Source organism: Amphimedon queenslandica, unplaced genomic scaffold (genome assembly GCF_000090795.2).
Source record: "Amphimedon queenslandica unplaced genomic scaffold, v1.1 AMPQUscaffold_13029, whole genome shotgun sequence".
Classification (NCBI taxonomy): Eukaryota; Metazoa; Porifera; class Demospongiae; order Haplosclerida; family Niphatidae; genus Amphimedon; species Amphimedon queenslandica.
This window is the reverse complement of record NW_003546735.1, coordinates 4,969-18,236: the sequence shown is the minus strand read 5'-3', so window position 1 is coordinate 18,236 and position 13,268 is coordinate 4,969. Positions and strand designations below refer to the sequence as shown.

The window sequence follows — 13,268 nt, the reverse complement described above, 5'->3', positions numbered from 1 at the left end:
CAAGCAGTGTCAGTTGTTATTAAAATAATAATAATAATAATCATTAATTTATTATCTTATTATAACTGAACTATTATGATGGTTCTTTGTCCCCTCCCCCTCCTCCACAGCATCCTCCCTTAGCACGTGGTGTATCAGTCTGTCTTAAGAGAGAGGCACCAGCTGGTAAACTAGTTAAACAATCTGGTGGTAACTTACGAGTTATGAGACAAGAGAGAGAGAGAGAGATTATGTTACAATAGTACATACTACAGTACATCATTAGTAGCTACTCACTTATTTCAATGAACATTTCCTCAGCATTCCTAGCAGTGAGGGCACTAGTCTCTCCAAATATGGCATTAACTTCTGATGCATAAGTCTGACCTTGTTCAGCTGGAATCTGAGAGGAGAGGAGAAGGGAGGAGGGAGAGAAAGGAGAGGAGATAAAAGGAGAGTGTAGTAGAGAGAGGGAGAGAGAGAGAGGATTTATTACATTTTCTGATACATATTGATATCCTTATGCATATTAGTTTACCTGCCAAAAGTTCTGTATGAGTCTGCATGTATTTAGAGTCACTTTAGAATTTTGTAAAAATAAGAATCAGTTCAAACTTTCAAGGCAATATAAGTACATGTACATGTATATGCACACACATGGATCAGAAAATGCTGTTAAGCATGTACCGCACTTACTGTATTTTAGAAAACGGCAGTAAGGAAGTATCAGTGTATTTCCTGTCAGTTAATGATGAAGTGGGTGGAGTCAAAGGAGGAGGAGGAGAAGCATCCAAAAGACTTTGTATACGTCTCTATAACAGTGTTACATGTACATGTATTAATAATAAATAATAATAAATTATTTACATGTACAAGCACATTGTAGCATGTTCTTACTTTTTCTTAATCCACAAAAGCATCACATTCGCTGTCGTCATAGCAACTAGAAGCCACGCCCCAAACCCGTCACTAAAGCTACCAAAATTTACTGTATAAGTGGTTTTTTTCGAGGGTTGCAAATTTCGTGGATTCCCTCCTAATTCGCAAAAATAAAATCCACGAAAATCAATTTAATACGGTACCTGCATGGCACACGTGGTAGGATTCGCGAAATTAAATTCCGCGAATTGGAATTTTAGCAGATTTCGTGAAATATAATTCCCTCGAAAAAAACCACTTATACGGTATCATCCTATCAGCTCCTGTTGCCATGAAAACAGTATCGGAGAGCATCCTTAAAGAGTGAGGAGAGAGTGATGAGCCATACCTAGAACCGGCTGGTGTTGCTATGGAAACACCAGAACCTTCCTTATTAAAGTCAGACACTTAAATACTCCGATTGCAAGTGGGAGTGTCATTAAAAAGTAGACTCCGCCCAGTGTTGGTTGCTATAGTAATGGTACTCTTAGGCATCATAATTTTACATAGGTGTCGTAATCAATGATTTTGATGAGTCAGCACTTTTGTGGTGATTATTGGTTGCCATGGTGATGGTGGGTGTGGCTTTGTCAGAGACAGTTGGTGTAGTGTCATTAGTGATGTGTTGATGAGGCTTATCATCAAATAGCTCTCTTGCCTACAGTACATGTATAAAATAAATAGAAAATAAAATACTAGGTGAATGTAAACATTGAAGGAGTGAGCATGAGCCATCAATTACAGGGCTGTAGCCAGGAACTTGAAATAGGGGGTTCGGAAATTGCTGCGCGCGAAGCGCGCAGCAAAAATTTTAACAAAAATGGGCGTGGTAGGTAGGCGTGGTTTTGAGTTACGCATCTCAGCCATGTGCTGACTCAGCTAAAATGGCTATCTGTGCTTCTCGCTGCTGCCAAAATGCTAATCCTGCTTTTGCAGTGCTGTTCTTCATGACAGGAGCTAATCTAAAACTTTTTTGCAGCTACAACAGGGGGTTCGTCTGAACCCCCCAAACCCCCCCTGACTACGGGCCTGAATTAACAATTGAATTATGATTGAACTAAATAAAATCAATCCAGCTCTTAGCCTGCATGCATATTCAGACCCCAGCCTCATGGCCGGGGTCTGAACAGAGCAAACACACCAGTTAACACAGCCTTTAGGGTGCTTTAGACAGCCCCTCTCTCTTATCAATCTGTTAGAAACTCAATCTGAGTTTGTCACGTTAAAATTTCTGCCATCTTAATCTTGTTCTTTTTGACCACACCCTCTAAATTAATTTTGCCCACATGGTCCAAATTTATCAATAGTATACTAATTTAATTTTCGTATTCTTCCGTTCACAAACAAGACGTAACGCAAAATAGACCTAGACAGATTAGAGTGGGTCTCGCTCATGCTCGCCCCAATTAGAATTTTATGTGCATGTACATGTACATACATGTATTATGCTGATTAATTCTTTAAAAAGGCTCCAAAATTCATGTTTCGTAAAAAATGGCTCGGAAATAAAAAGCCACATGTACATGTAGATGCAAAGCTGGGGATGACTCTGATAAATAATAATAATAATAATAATAAATAAATACCTGTCTATAAACATTATCTAATAATAGCTCTTGTTCTACAAGTGATTGACGCCTTTTCTCCTCCTCCTCCTCCTCCTCCTCTTTCTGATTCCCTTCACTTACACTGAAGACACTAAAACAAGACAGATCACCGTCTCCTTTAGCAACAGTGGGAGGACCCTGTACCAAGAGCAGACAATAATAAAATAAAATAATAAAAAGTATACATGTACATGTACAATGTATATATAAGTTGTACATTAATAAGTACATTAATAAGTATCAGAAAATGTAATAAAAATTGGGAGTGATTTCGGAGCCATTTTTCATAAAAACCATGGGCTATAGTACAGAGTAATTTTTGAAAATTGGATAATTTTTAAAATGGCCACAACTCAAAATTTTCAGTTGGAATTAGCTCAAACTTTCAAAACAGCATAAGGACATCAATATACATCAGAAAATGTAATAAAAATTTGGGATGATTTCGGAGCCATTTTTTGGAAAAAACCATGGCCTTGGGTATTTTTCCCGAAATTTGGAGTTTATAAAAAATGGTCATAAGTCGAAAAATATAAGTCGGAATCAGCTCAACCTTTCAACACAGCATAAGGACATCAATATGTATCAAAAAATGTAATAAAAATTTGGGATAATTTCGGAGCCATTTTTTGGAAAAAACCATGGGCTATAGCCTTGGGTATTTTTCCGAAATTTGGAGTTTTTAAAAAATGGTCATAAGTCGAGAAATTTAAGTCGGAATCAGCTCAAACTTTTAAAACAGCATAAGGACATCAATATGTATCAGAAAAAGTAATACAAATTGGTGATGATTTCGGAGCCATTTTTTGGAAAAACCATGGGCTATAGCATTGAGTATTTTTCCAAATTTTGGCATTTAAAAAAATGGTCATAAGTCGAAAAATATAAGTCGGAATCAGCTCAAACTTTCAACACAGCATAAGTACATTAATATGTATTATGCATTATGCAAGTACATCAGGTTTGTAATTGTATTATACATGTAAGAAATATTAATAATAACTCACTAATAACATGTATTGATTCATTTTGAACAAATATGCTCAATCTCGTTGACAAAAGGTGATAAAAATGAAGCAGGGTAGTATTACTTCTTGGTAAAATATCATCAATTGAGTCTTTTAACTGAATTATGTTATGAGACAAGTGACTGTCCGTATTAATAACTCCTTTTAATAACTAGCAAAACAATGAGAAATAAATAAAAATTACATCTAAATGTAACATAATCTACTACCTGACATTAAATTAAAATACAAAATATGGTGGTGCTGCTGCAATTTTAAAGGGACATACACAAACATGTAAATTGGTACAGCTTATCATCATTAACTGAAATTAATTACATGTACATGTACATGTATACATGCCACGTACAAATTTACTGATTTAAAGTTTGTTAAAATAAAAATTAATAATAAAAAATAATAATCAATAATACTAAAATAATAATAATAATAATAATAAACTAAATAAAAAAAAAACTATAATAAATAGTACTAAAATTAAAATTAATAATAAATAATACTAAAATCTCCCCCTGTGGGAGAGAGATCTGGGATATTGCCTCCTTCTCTATTTTTTAGTATATTAAATTTTAGTATATTACTTATTAAGAAGCTGTAACGGGGACATTGATATGATCAATTGTGGTAAAAGTTCAATGATAATTTGGACACTGAACTAGTCAACTACACTACAGTACATCTAATAGTCTTAACGTAATTACATGTAATTGAAACTTGTCCAACCACCCTCAACCTCACAACCACCAGATGACTATACTTACAGTAAATAGCTGAAAATGATCTAATGAACAATATTCTAACTAGCCAGTAGGAGCCAGCAAGTAATTTTCTTTCATCTTGATCCACTGATGATGAAGAATAACAGAGAGAAAAACTCTTCCTTTGATTGATCTGTCTCCGTATACCTAGATTTACTTTAGTATACTTTAAACTCGTGCTATCACGTGGAATGAATCACAATCGAGCTCCCAATGGAGCTACCTCGATCTGTACCTCCATACAAAGATACATCCACCTCAGAATAGCAGGAGGAGGAGAGGAATGATCTGATGAACCTCTTCTTTCAGAAGAGGAAGATTTTAGTGAATCACAGCATTTTATACTGTCCTTCATCATTATTGTGCTGTTTCTTAATGGCTCTCAATGGTTCTTTAGTACGTGTACATAAGTTTTATCTGACGATGTATTATTATTGTTATTATTATTACTTGGTTGTTTATCTCTCTCATATTGTGAAAGGATAAATAAGACCACAGTGTTTACTTACCCTCTCCTATACTTTGCTACTGGTGTATTAAAATGTTAATACATTGTTATTACCCTCCTTCTCTTTCTCTCTCTTTCCTTTCTCCCTCCCTCTCTCTCTCTCCCTCTCTCTCCCCCTCTCTCCTCTCTCTCAGCCCTTATTCCATCTTATTCTTATTCTTATTCTTATTCTTATTCTCATTCTTACTCTTAGTTCATCTATCCCTGGGGATCCATACTGTCATGATAATTGGAAGGACACCAAGTGGGGTAGAAACAGCAAAGCTAGTTCAATTTGAAATTAAAGAAGGTAAGAGAGAGAGAGAGAAAAGAAAGAGTAAATGTACCTTCACATGTACATTAATTGACATGCATACATGCATACAGTATAGCCTCTCTTAATGGACACTCTCTATAGCATACACCTCCATTTAACGGACAGCACCTAGTGTACCAATTACATTCCTTACTGTGTAAAATAACCTCCACATAAAGGACACTTCTGTATAACAGAGCAACTGTCTTGTAACAAAATGTCTATTATATAGAGGCTATACACTGTACATTAAAAAACAAGGAATCATGCATTAAGTAAAGATTTATTTGTACGTATACATGTAATGTCCTCATTTATGTGTATAGCATAAATTGTGTCTCATGTGTTTATCAATCAAGTGGTTGATTACATGAACCTCTTAGCTGATATTATCAGTTCTGGTGTATTGTTGATGGTCACACTTCTAACAGTGTGAGCATATGCAGTATCTAAATGATGGTTCCTAATGGCTCATGTGATCATAACATGTTACATGTAATGGTCGCTATCTTCCCACCTCATTGTATTAGAAGGATTCATATGTTATGCTTTAAATTTATGCATTTACATGTACATGTAAACATACATGTACATGTACAATTTTATGATTAATTATTTGAAAGCTCTGATAGTTACAGGATGAATTTTCATATAATAAAGTATTACATAATCACATTTATTGTTACAGTGATTGCTACACACGTACATGTACATGCACATAGTACTTAGTATTATATCTCTTCTAAAAGGAAGGAGCCAATTATTATTAGGAAGGAGAGAGTTTGTATTAATAAATATTAATAATTATTATTGCAATTGGCTGTATTACAAATAATTCTAAAAATATACATGTTCGTGATTATACTTTGTTAAAAGTCTCATTTTGTTGGCTTACAAACCAGATATGAATATTGTTCATGACCAACCTACCATTATCATTGTATATATATATCTGTGTATATACTCATGCTAGACAGCTCAGTGATGAGAGAAGCTTGACACAACAGTTTGTAGGTAATTGAAGTATCAAAGGGGCCATAGACTGTTTTAGCTTTTAGTGTGACACTGTGATTCATTATGATGTGGTGTGGACTGAGCCTATATTGGGTGGGGAAGTTAGACCATAATAATTATGATCAGCTTTGTTTGTTTATGCTTTGTGTTATTTGTTAGGCATCTCTCTATTTCTTATTCTATTGCCTCTTTTATATGCATGTTTGTATTGGTGCATGTGCAAAGTCCTTTAACTTTAATTTCTAAGCATATTTTTCATCCCTCAATTTTTGCCTTGCCAATTATTATCTTGTTTTCTCTTTAATTTCTTTAATTTCTAAACATGGCTTGTTTTTCATATTTTTTCTCTCTCACTTTTTCCTTTGCCATTTTCATCATTTTTCTTTGGTTCCTCTCAAATGTACATGTACATTGTTAAAAAATTAATTAATTTATAATATGTTGGTATTGCAACTACACTATTTTTGTTGTACTTCTGTATACATATCAGTATTAATATACCTGCTTCTATGTAATTGGACATTTTTAGAGGGTATTTTATACAGTAAGGAATTGGTCTCTCCTAATATGTTATCTTTTTTATTAATATGAACCATGACGATATTTCTAATTAATTTTTAATCCTTTGATAGCTGTGCATGTACGGTACATTTGTATATTGTACATTTAAGTTAAGTTACAGTACATGAATATGCTAATAGTGTATACTTGTACTAAAGACTCAAAGACAGCATACTACATGTTAGATGATAAAATGCAAGAAATGTGCATTTAAGTACTGTATACTAAAGTCTAATATTATAAATTAAAAATGATTTTACCATGTAAATGTATTGAGTTGAATTTTCCAAATTTATACATACATCTACGTGTACATGTACTTTTACATTTATAGTCACTTCCCTTTTTTATTGGAACAATGTGATAGTCGTTATGTAACTTGTGTTAATCACATGTTATTTTCATACTCCCTTCCTCTCTCTCTCTCTCCCTCTAGTTCTATTCAGGATCCAGTTCCTCCCCAGTACTGTTGATCAATATGGTACACTGATTATTCCATTCAGAGCTTCCTGGTTAATGATGCATGCTGTTCTTGTAGAGGGCCCAGGATTAATCTACATGTTAGTTTCTCTCTCTCTCCCTCTCTCTCTCCTTTTCTCTCTCTCTGTTGCTTAATCTCTGACCCTATTTTTAAATCTCCATTTTTTATTTTCACATTTAAAAGGACCTTGTGTTAATTTGGCTTTAATTTGTTCACATATTGTGATTTGCTCTAATTTTGAAGAAAAAGTAAAATAGCATTCTCATGATGTATTTTTTTGAACATGTCAGCCCAAATATAACAAACATTAATATATTTATGTGACTACATGATCAAAGGTACTAATGGCTCTCTTTTCCCTGTGTACACATAATGTTCATTGTACTACTCATGCACTGTACATGTTCATTTATAATCAGTCTCTCTCCCTCCCTCTCTTTCTTCCCCCTCTCCCTCTCCCTCCCTCCCTCCTTCTCTCTCCTTCCCTCTCTCTCCCCCCTCTCCCTCTCCCTCCCTCTCTCTCTCCCTCCCTCTCTCCTACTCCTACAGGTTTCAATGAGTATTGTACTGATCCTAATGTCATTGGTATTGGTAACCACACCCTCAGTGTCAAATGCTATCGTCATCCAAAAAAGTTTATCAGTTACTGAGGAGTACAACTTCTATTTAGAATCAGCTCCAAAAATACGTAAATAAAATAAATATAATTAAAAGAATTAGAACAATATCATTAACTACATTGTATTGCATGTACATATATGTTATTTATTTATTTTTTATTATTTTTATTATTTTAAATTAATGCTCTACTATTGCCTGAGGGCTTTATATACACAGTCGCTCTTTATCAACCAATGCTCACTGCTCCACTGTATGCTGCAAAGTGTTCACACTTTGTTTTGTCCCACATTTCACTGAAAGAATGCAATTAAGAAATGCTTTAGGAACAGACACTATTCAAGGAATAAGTGTGTACATTCAGAGATTTCATTTTACAGTAATGGTTGTAAATTTTGTGACAATTTTTGAATCGAGATACATGTACATGTAAAATCTGTGAAAATGAATTTAATAATAGCATTAGATATACAACGTATATTCGAGGGAATGAAACCTGCAGAATAGATTTTTAGACAAAATTTATAAAATGTACATTATACATACATGCATATGTCCTTTGAAAATTTTGCTCTGTGGAGTGTATTGCTTAAGCATCTACTATTGCCACATTGGGTTGTGAATCCCTTGATTCTAAAGCTACTATAGATTGAAGGTTAATTTTGTTATTTTAAAATTATTACTAGGTTGTTCAATGCACACCTCATTTCTCGTAGATAATTTCTTTATAGCAATAGCTTTATATTAGCATTGTGTGTTAGGCCATAAAATTTACAAAAATTGTAATAAAAGTTTTGTGTGTGCAATCTTTTAATTGTTTTTCTTTTCTTTATTTTACAGCTTCAACTGTTCTTCATTGTCATCTAAACTTATCTCAAGGCACTGCTCCATACACTGTTGCTGTTAGTACTAATTGCAATAGAGAAGCTACCGTTAACTGTTCAATAGCCAACCTACCATCTCACCAATGTAAGTCATCACTGGGGATTAATATTGATAATGATTAATGGGCATAGGCACACTAACCATCACTCTGTGATACATATTGATGAATTTATGCTGTGTAGAAAGTTTAAGCTTATTTTGACTTCAATTTTCTAAGTTACAACCGTTTTAAGAAAATGCTGATATTCAAAAAATACCCAAGGCTATAGCCCATGGTTTTTTCCAAAAAATGGCTCCGAAATCACCCCAAATTTTTATTGAATTTTTTGATACACATTGATGTCCTTGTGCTGTGTAGAAAGTTTGAGCTAATTCCGACTTCAATTTTTTGAGTTACGGCCATTCTTTAAAAAACACGTTTTACTTGATCTTATTATGTGTTTTTCTCTTCTCAATTCTCCTTTTTCTCCCTCCCTCTTTTCTCCAGGTAATGGTTCATTATACATTCAGTACCTCATCACTCTCTCCTGGTTATTATCCGTTCAGATTAGAGGCTCATGATCAATGTGGCTACACATGCTCCATTGTATCAGTGTTCACTGTCCAACCAAGTAAGTCATTGTAGAGCTAATCCAGCAGACTAGCATAGGGTCTTTTAAATTTTATTATTATTATTATTTTTATTTATTTATTTGTTATTTTTATTATTATTATTATTATTATTTATTTATTTATTTATTTTTTGCAAAATTTTTGAGGATTCTAAATTTTGCAAATTTGCCTAAAAATCTATTTTGCAGATTTGATTTTTGCAAATTTATATCGTCTGCCATCTTGTGCCCTAATAATTTTGATTTTCGTGGAAGTAATTTTGCAGTTCTTCAAATAATTGCAAAATCCGTAAAATGTACAGCCCTCAAAAATTTTGCACTATATGGTATCAAGAATGCTAAAATTAGTACATACAACAGTAGATACTTCAGCTATTTAACTAAAATAATAATAATTAGTTGTTCCTATATATTGTTACTTTAACAAGTAATCATTATACACATTGATGTACATACTTGTACATATATGTACTTATGCATGCAGATACTTATGTTCATGTTCAATACAATACACTCCACTTTGTTTTTGTCCTTATCACACTTTTATCTCTCACACTCTATCTCTTTCCCTCTTAGTCGACAGAATATGTTGTCCTGTGATATTAAGGAACAGTGCAAGACTATTGATATTAAACTCTACAGTACATCTAGCACCAGCACTCAATCATCATCTAACGGAGTGAGAAGGGTGACATTCAGTTCTGATATCAGCACTGGAAACTGTTCATTAACGGAAGGATTTAGGTAAGGGAGAGAGAGAGGGGGAGGGAGAGAGAGGGGGGAGGGGGAGAGAGAGAGAAGCTAATATGTTGACTGTTAATAGAGGCTGGCAAAGGCATGGAATGATGGAAGGACTTGGAGAGAGAGTTTAATAATTGCAATTATACTCTTGATAATTCTAACCAATGCTACTTCTCTTTTTGTACTATAATATGTCATGGAATCCCTAGACAGTTCAATCAGGATCAATCCCTCTACACCACACATCAATGACCTTCTCAATGACATTCACTGGCAGAGGAACCCACACAATCTCAATCTCATACGGTTATTGTAACAATCTGACAACACGATCAAACGTTTGCTGTGATAAGCTTTCTCTTCCTCTCTAATCTTTCTTATCATGTTCACTTATGTGGGCGTGTTTTTGTACGATATTACATCATAATGACGTCATGGGAATTATCATTAATTTCATCACTTCCCTCTTTATTAATTTAACGAATTTTATTGAAATAATTGTTATTATTATTATTATTATTATTATTATTATTATTTTATCTCTATCAATCTAATTATTTTTATTTCATTTCCTGTCCTAACTTTTTCCTAATTCTAACTTTCATTAATATCATTATTATTATTATTAATTATTATTATGTTGTTGCTGTTGATGTGTTTCTCAAATTTAAAAGTATAAACATATCGATTTTGAATCCATTGAAAATTTGTACTTTGCTGGTTATGATGGGCTGCTAGTATCTTTTGCCAGTTTTTATAATTTTTTAAAAATACCCAAGTATTGCGAATTTTATTGCTTCATTGTGACACTACAAGTATCAGCAGCTAATAGTTCATAATGCTGGTCTTAAATGTAAAGTTTAATGTTGCAATAGCTTTAATGTTGCAATAGCTTCACTGTTAAGGTCACAGTTCATAGCTGGAGGGCACAGTTTAAATACCAAAGAAAATAATGATGCAATGAATTTGTTGTACTAAATATATCTAAATATTATAATGTGTACATATGCATACTATGTCATCATTCAGGCGCCTTTAGATATCTTAGATAGTGCAATCCAATTTGGTAGAGGTGTTTTGGCTAAGTTTAGTTTTAGTTAGTTGGCTTGCCCTTGACACCAGCCTTCACTATATTTAATCTTGTATACTTAGGCCGTTGAGCCAACACTTAAAAAGCTTTCCCAGAGAGGCACAGTTTGAAATTTTGATTTATCATAGCCATGCAAATTTTTAAAGCATCCTGTTTTCTTCATTTCTTGAGCTCTGGGACCATAGACCACATGTTTTCACGTGTTTGAAAGGAAGTTGGTAGGTGGTGCTCAATAAGCTAAGCCCCGGCTAAGCCTGAGAGAGAAGGGGAGGACTAGCAGTGACTAGCAGCGAGACTGTTGAAGATTGAGGCACTGTGTGCCGTGTGCTGTGAAGTGCTCATAACAGTCTAGGAGATGGCTGATACCGGGGAAGTGGCCATATCATCTATTGAACTGGAGAGTATTCAAAGCAAGGAGATGGAAAGACGAACATTGATCAGTAGAAGTAATACATCTCCACAACAAGTATGCCAAAACACGAGCATAGAGTTACATCAGCTGTTCTAGCATACTAATAATATACTATCCTTTTTTATAATCAAGTGGGTTTTGTATAAGATCAATGATGAGACCTGCAGTACAAGCAGAAAACAGCTTTACTGGTTAAAGTACTTGAACCAATCTTTATCAATTCTCATACTAGATCTACATCTAATTAAGTGCAGTAGTTAAGTGACCTCTGCTTTCAAATTTTGCTGTGTCATCCATATATGCCATACTTCTGACCACAGGAATTCAATTAACAACTCAATTGAATGCTGTGGCCTTAGTAATTTCCTGCCTTTGACTTGACAGCAAATTTAACTAGACCTCCAGCAATTGAAAACTATTTTTTTGATTTAGTTGAGTATTTATATTATCTAGTATATGGGTAGACTAATCAACCAATCACTGAATAGTTTGCACTATTAATATACATAATGAATATTGAAATTAATAAGTGTGAATAGTTGTGGAATTAATTTTCTTTCTCTCATAGTCAGTTCCTGATGATTCAAATAATGGTAGCTGCAGTAATCTTTCTCAAGAATCTGGGAGTGAATTTTTTAAATACTCGTATGATATCAAAAAGATGAATAATTTGCTCAAAGATGGTGCTGGTAAGTGATATAATGATAATAATAATAATAATTATTATTATTATTATGCTCAAGTCATTGCATCAGTGTTCATTCATAAGAGAGCTATACTAGCTGATGCATTTGTAAATAATAAAGGACTGGTTTCAATGTACATGTAGTTGTAGGTGTTGTATGGATTTTTTGGTTAGCACACAATTTTTGTTGGCATCCATCGCTGTGACTTTTGCCACAGAGTTGTAAAAATGAACAACTTTTGAAAAACACCCCATGGGTTTTCCCAAAATAATGGCTTCGAAATCACCCCAAATTTTTATTACAGTTCCTGATACGTATTGATGTACTTAAGCTGTGTAGAAAGTTTGAGCTGAGTCCGACTTAAATTTTTCAAGTTATGGCCAATTTTTAATGGCAAATTTTTGAAAACTACACAAGGCTATTATAGCCCATGGTTTTTCTAAAAAATTACTCTGAAATCACCCCAAATTTTTGTTACATTTTCTGATGCATATTGATGCTCTTATGATGTGTAGAAAGTTTGAGTGGATTCTGAGCTCAATTTTTAAAGTTATGGCCATATTTGTCCATTAGTAGATGTATGCCTGGGCATGGCAAGGAGGATATTACATTCTTTTATCATTGCTTATGTAGAGTTGTGCAAGAATTTTAAATTAAAGAATGTTTAAATATGATAAATCAATTATGCCAGTATGAATAAAATGAAATATTAAAGTATCATTTTATGTGTTTTATATCTTGCATGCAGATCCAAACAGACATTCAGAATTAGGTCGGACTGCACTCCATTGGGCTGCTAGTTATCGATTACCCAATCAAGAGACACAGGACAGTCAAGTATTGGCACTCAATTCAATGCTAGGAGTGTTGGTCTGTGATGATAGTGTTGATATTAATGCTAAAGATGAGGCTGGTTGCACACCACTCAACTTAGCCTGTCGGAGCAGTAACTACCATGCTGTTCAGATTTTTTTGTCTCAAGATAAAGTGATGGTTGATGAAGCAGATAATGAAGGTCGTACACCACTACATACTGCTTGTATGCAGGATAATGAAGAAATTGTTGATCTTCTGAT

The 13,268-nt window shown here is 33.8% G+C and overlaps 1 protein-coding gene and 1 long non-coding RNA gene across 2 annotated transcripts; both read right to left on the bottom strand.

The window, feature by feature from the left end:
* Window positions 1-277: 277 nt before the first annotated feature.
* LOC109585656 (uncharacterized) lies at window positions 278-1,028 on the bottom strand. The gene is made up of 3 exons (XR_002186585.1): window positions 877-1,028; window positions 676-791; window positions 278-382 (listed from the first exon to the last, which is right to left on the bottom strand). It is a non-coding gene; the product is annotated as an uncharacterized LOC109585656 (long non-coding RNA).
* A 95-nt stretch (window positions 1,029-1,123) lies between these two features.
* Window positions 1,124-4,433, bottom strand: LOC109585653 (uncharacterized). The gene is made up of 4 exons (XM_020001790.1): window positions 4,294-4,433; window positions 3,512-3,683; window positions 2,484-2,642; window positions 1,124-1,555 (listed from the first exon to the last, which is right to left on the bottom strand). The coding sequence occupies exons 2-4, from the start codon at window positions 3,530-3,532 to the stop codon at window positions 1,400-1,402; spliced, it is 336 nt and encodes a 111-aa protein (XP_019857349.1). The 5' UTR covers window positions 3,533-3,683; window positions 4,294-4,433; the 3' UTR covers window positions 1,124-1,399.
* Between the last annotated feature and the right edge of the window lie 8,835 nt (window positions 4,434-13,268).

What these genes read in the sequence shown, in the direction of transcription:
- LOC109585653 (XM_020001790.1), bottom strand. Translation starts at nt 3,532, where the DNA reads ATGAATCAATACATGTTATTA. An exon ending in TGAATCAATACATGTTATTA is followed by an intron (nt 2,643 to 3,511) that starts GTGAGTTATTAT and finishes CTCTTGGTACAG; the next exon opens with GGTCCTCCCACTGTTGCTAA. An exon ending in TAGATAATGTTTATAGACAG is followed by an intron (nt 1,556 to 2,483) that starts GTATTTATTTAT and finishes CATGTACTGTAG; the next exon opens with GCAAGAGAGCTATTTGATGA.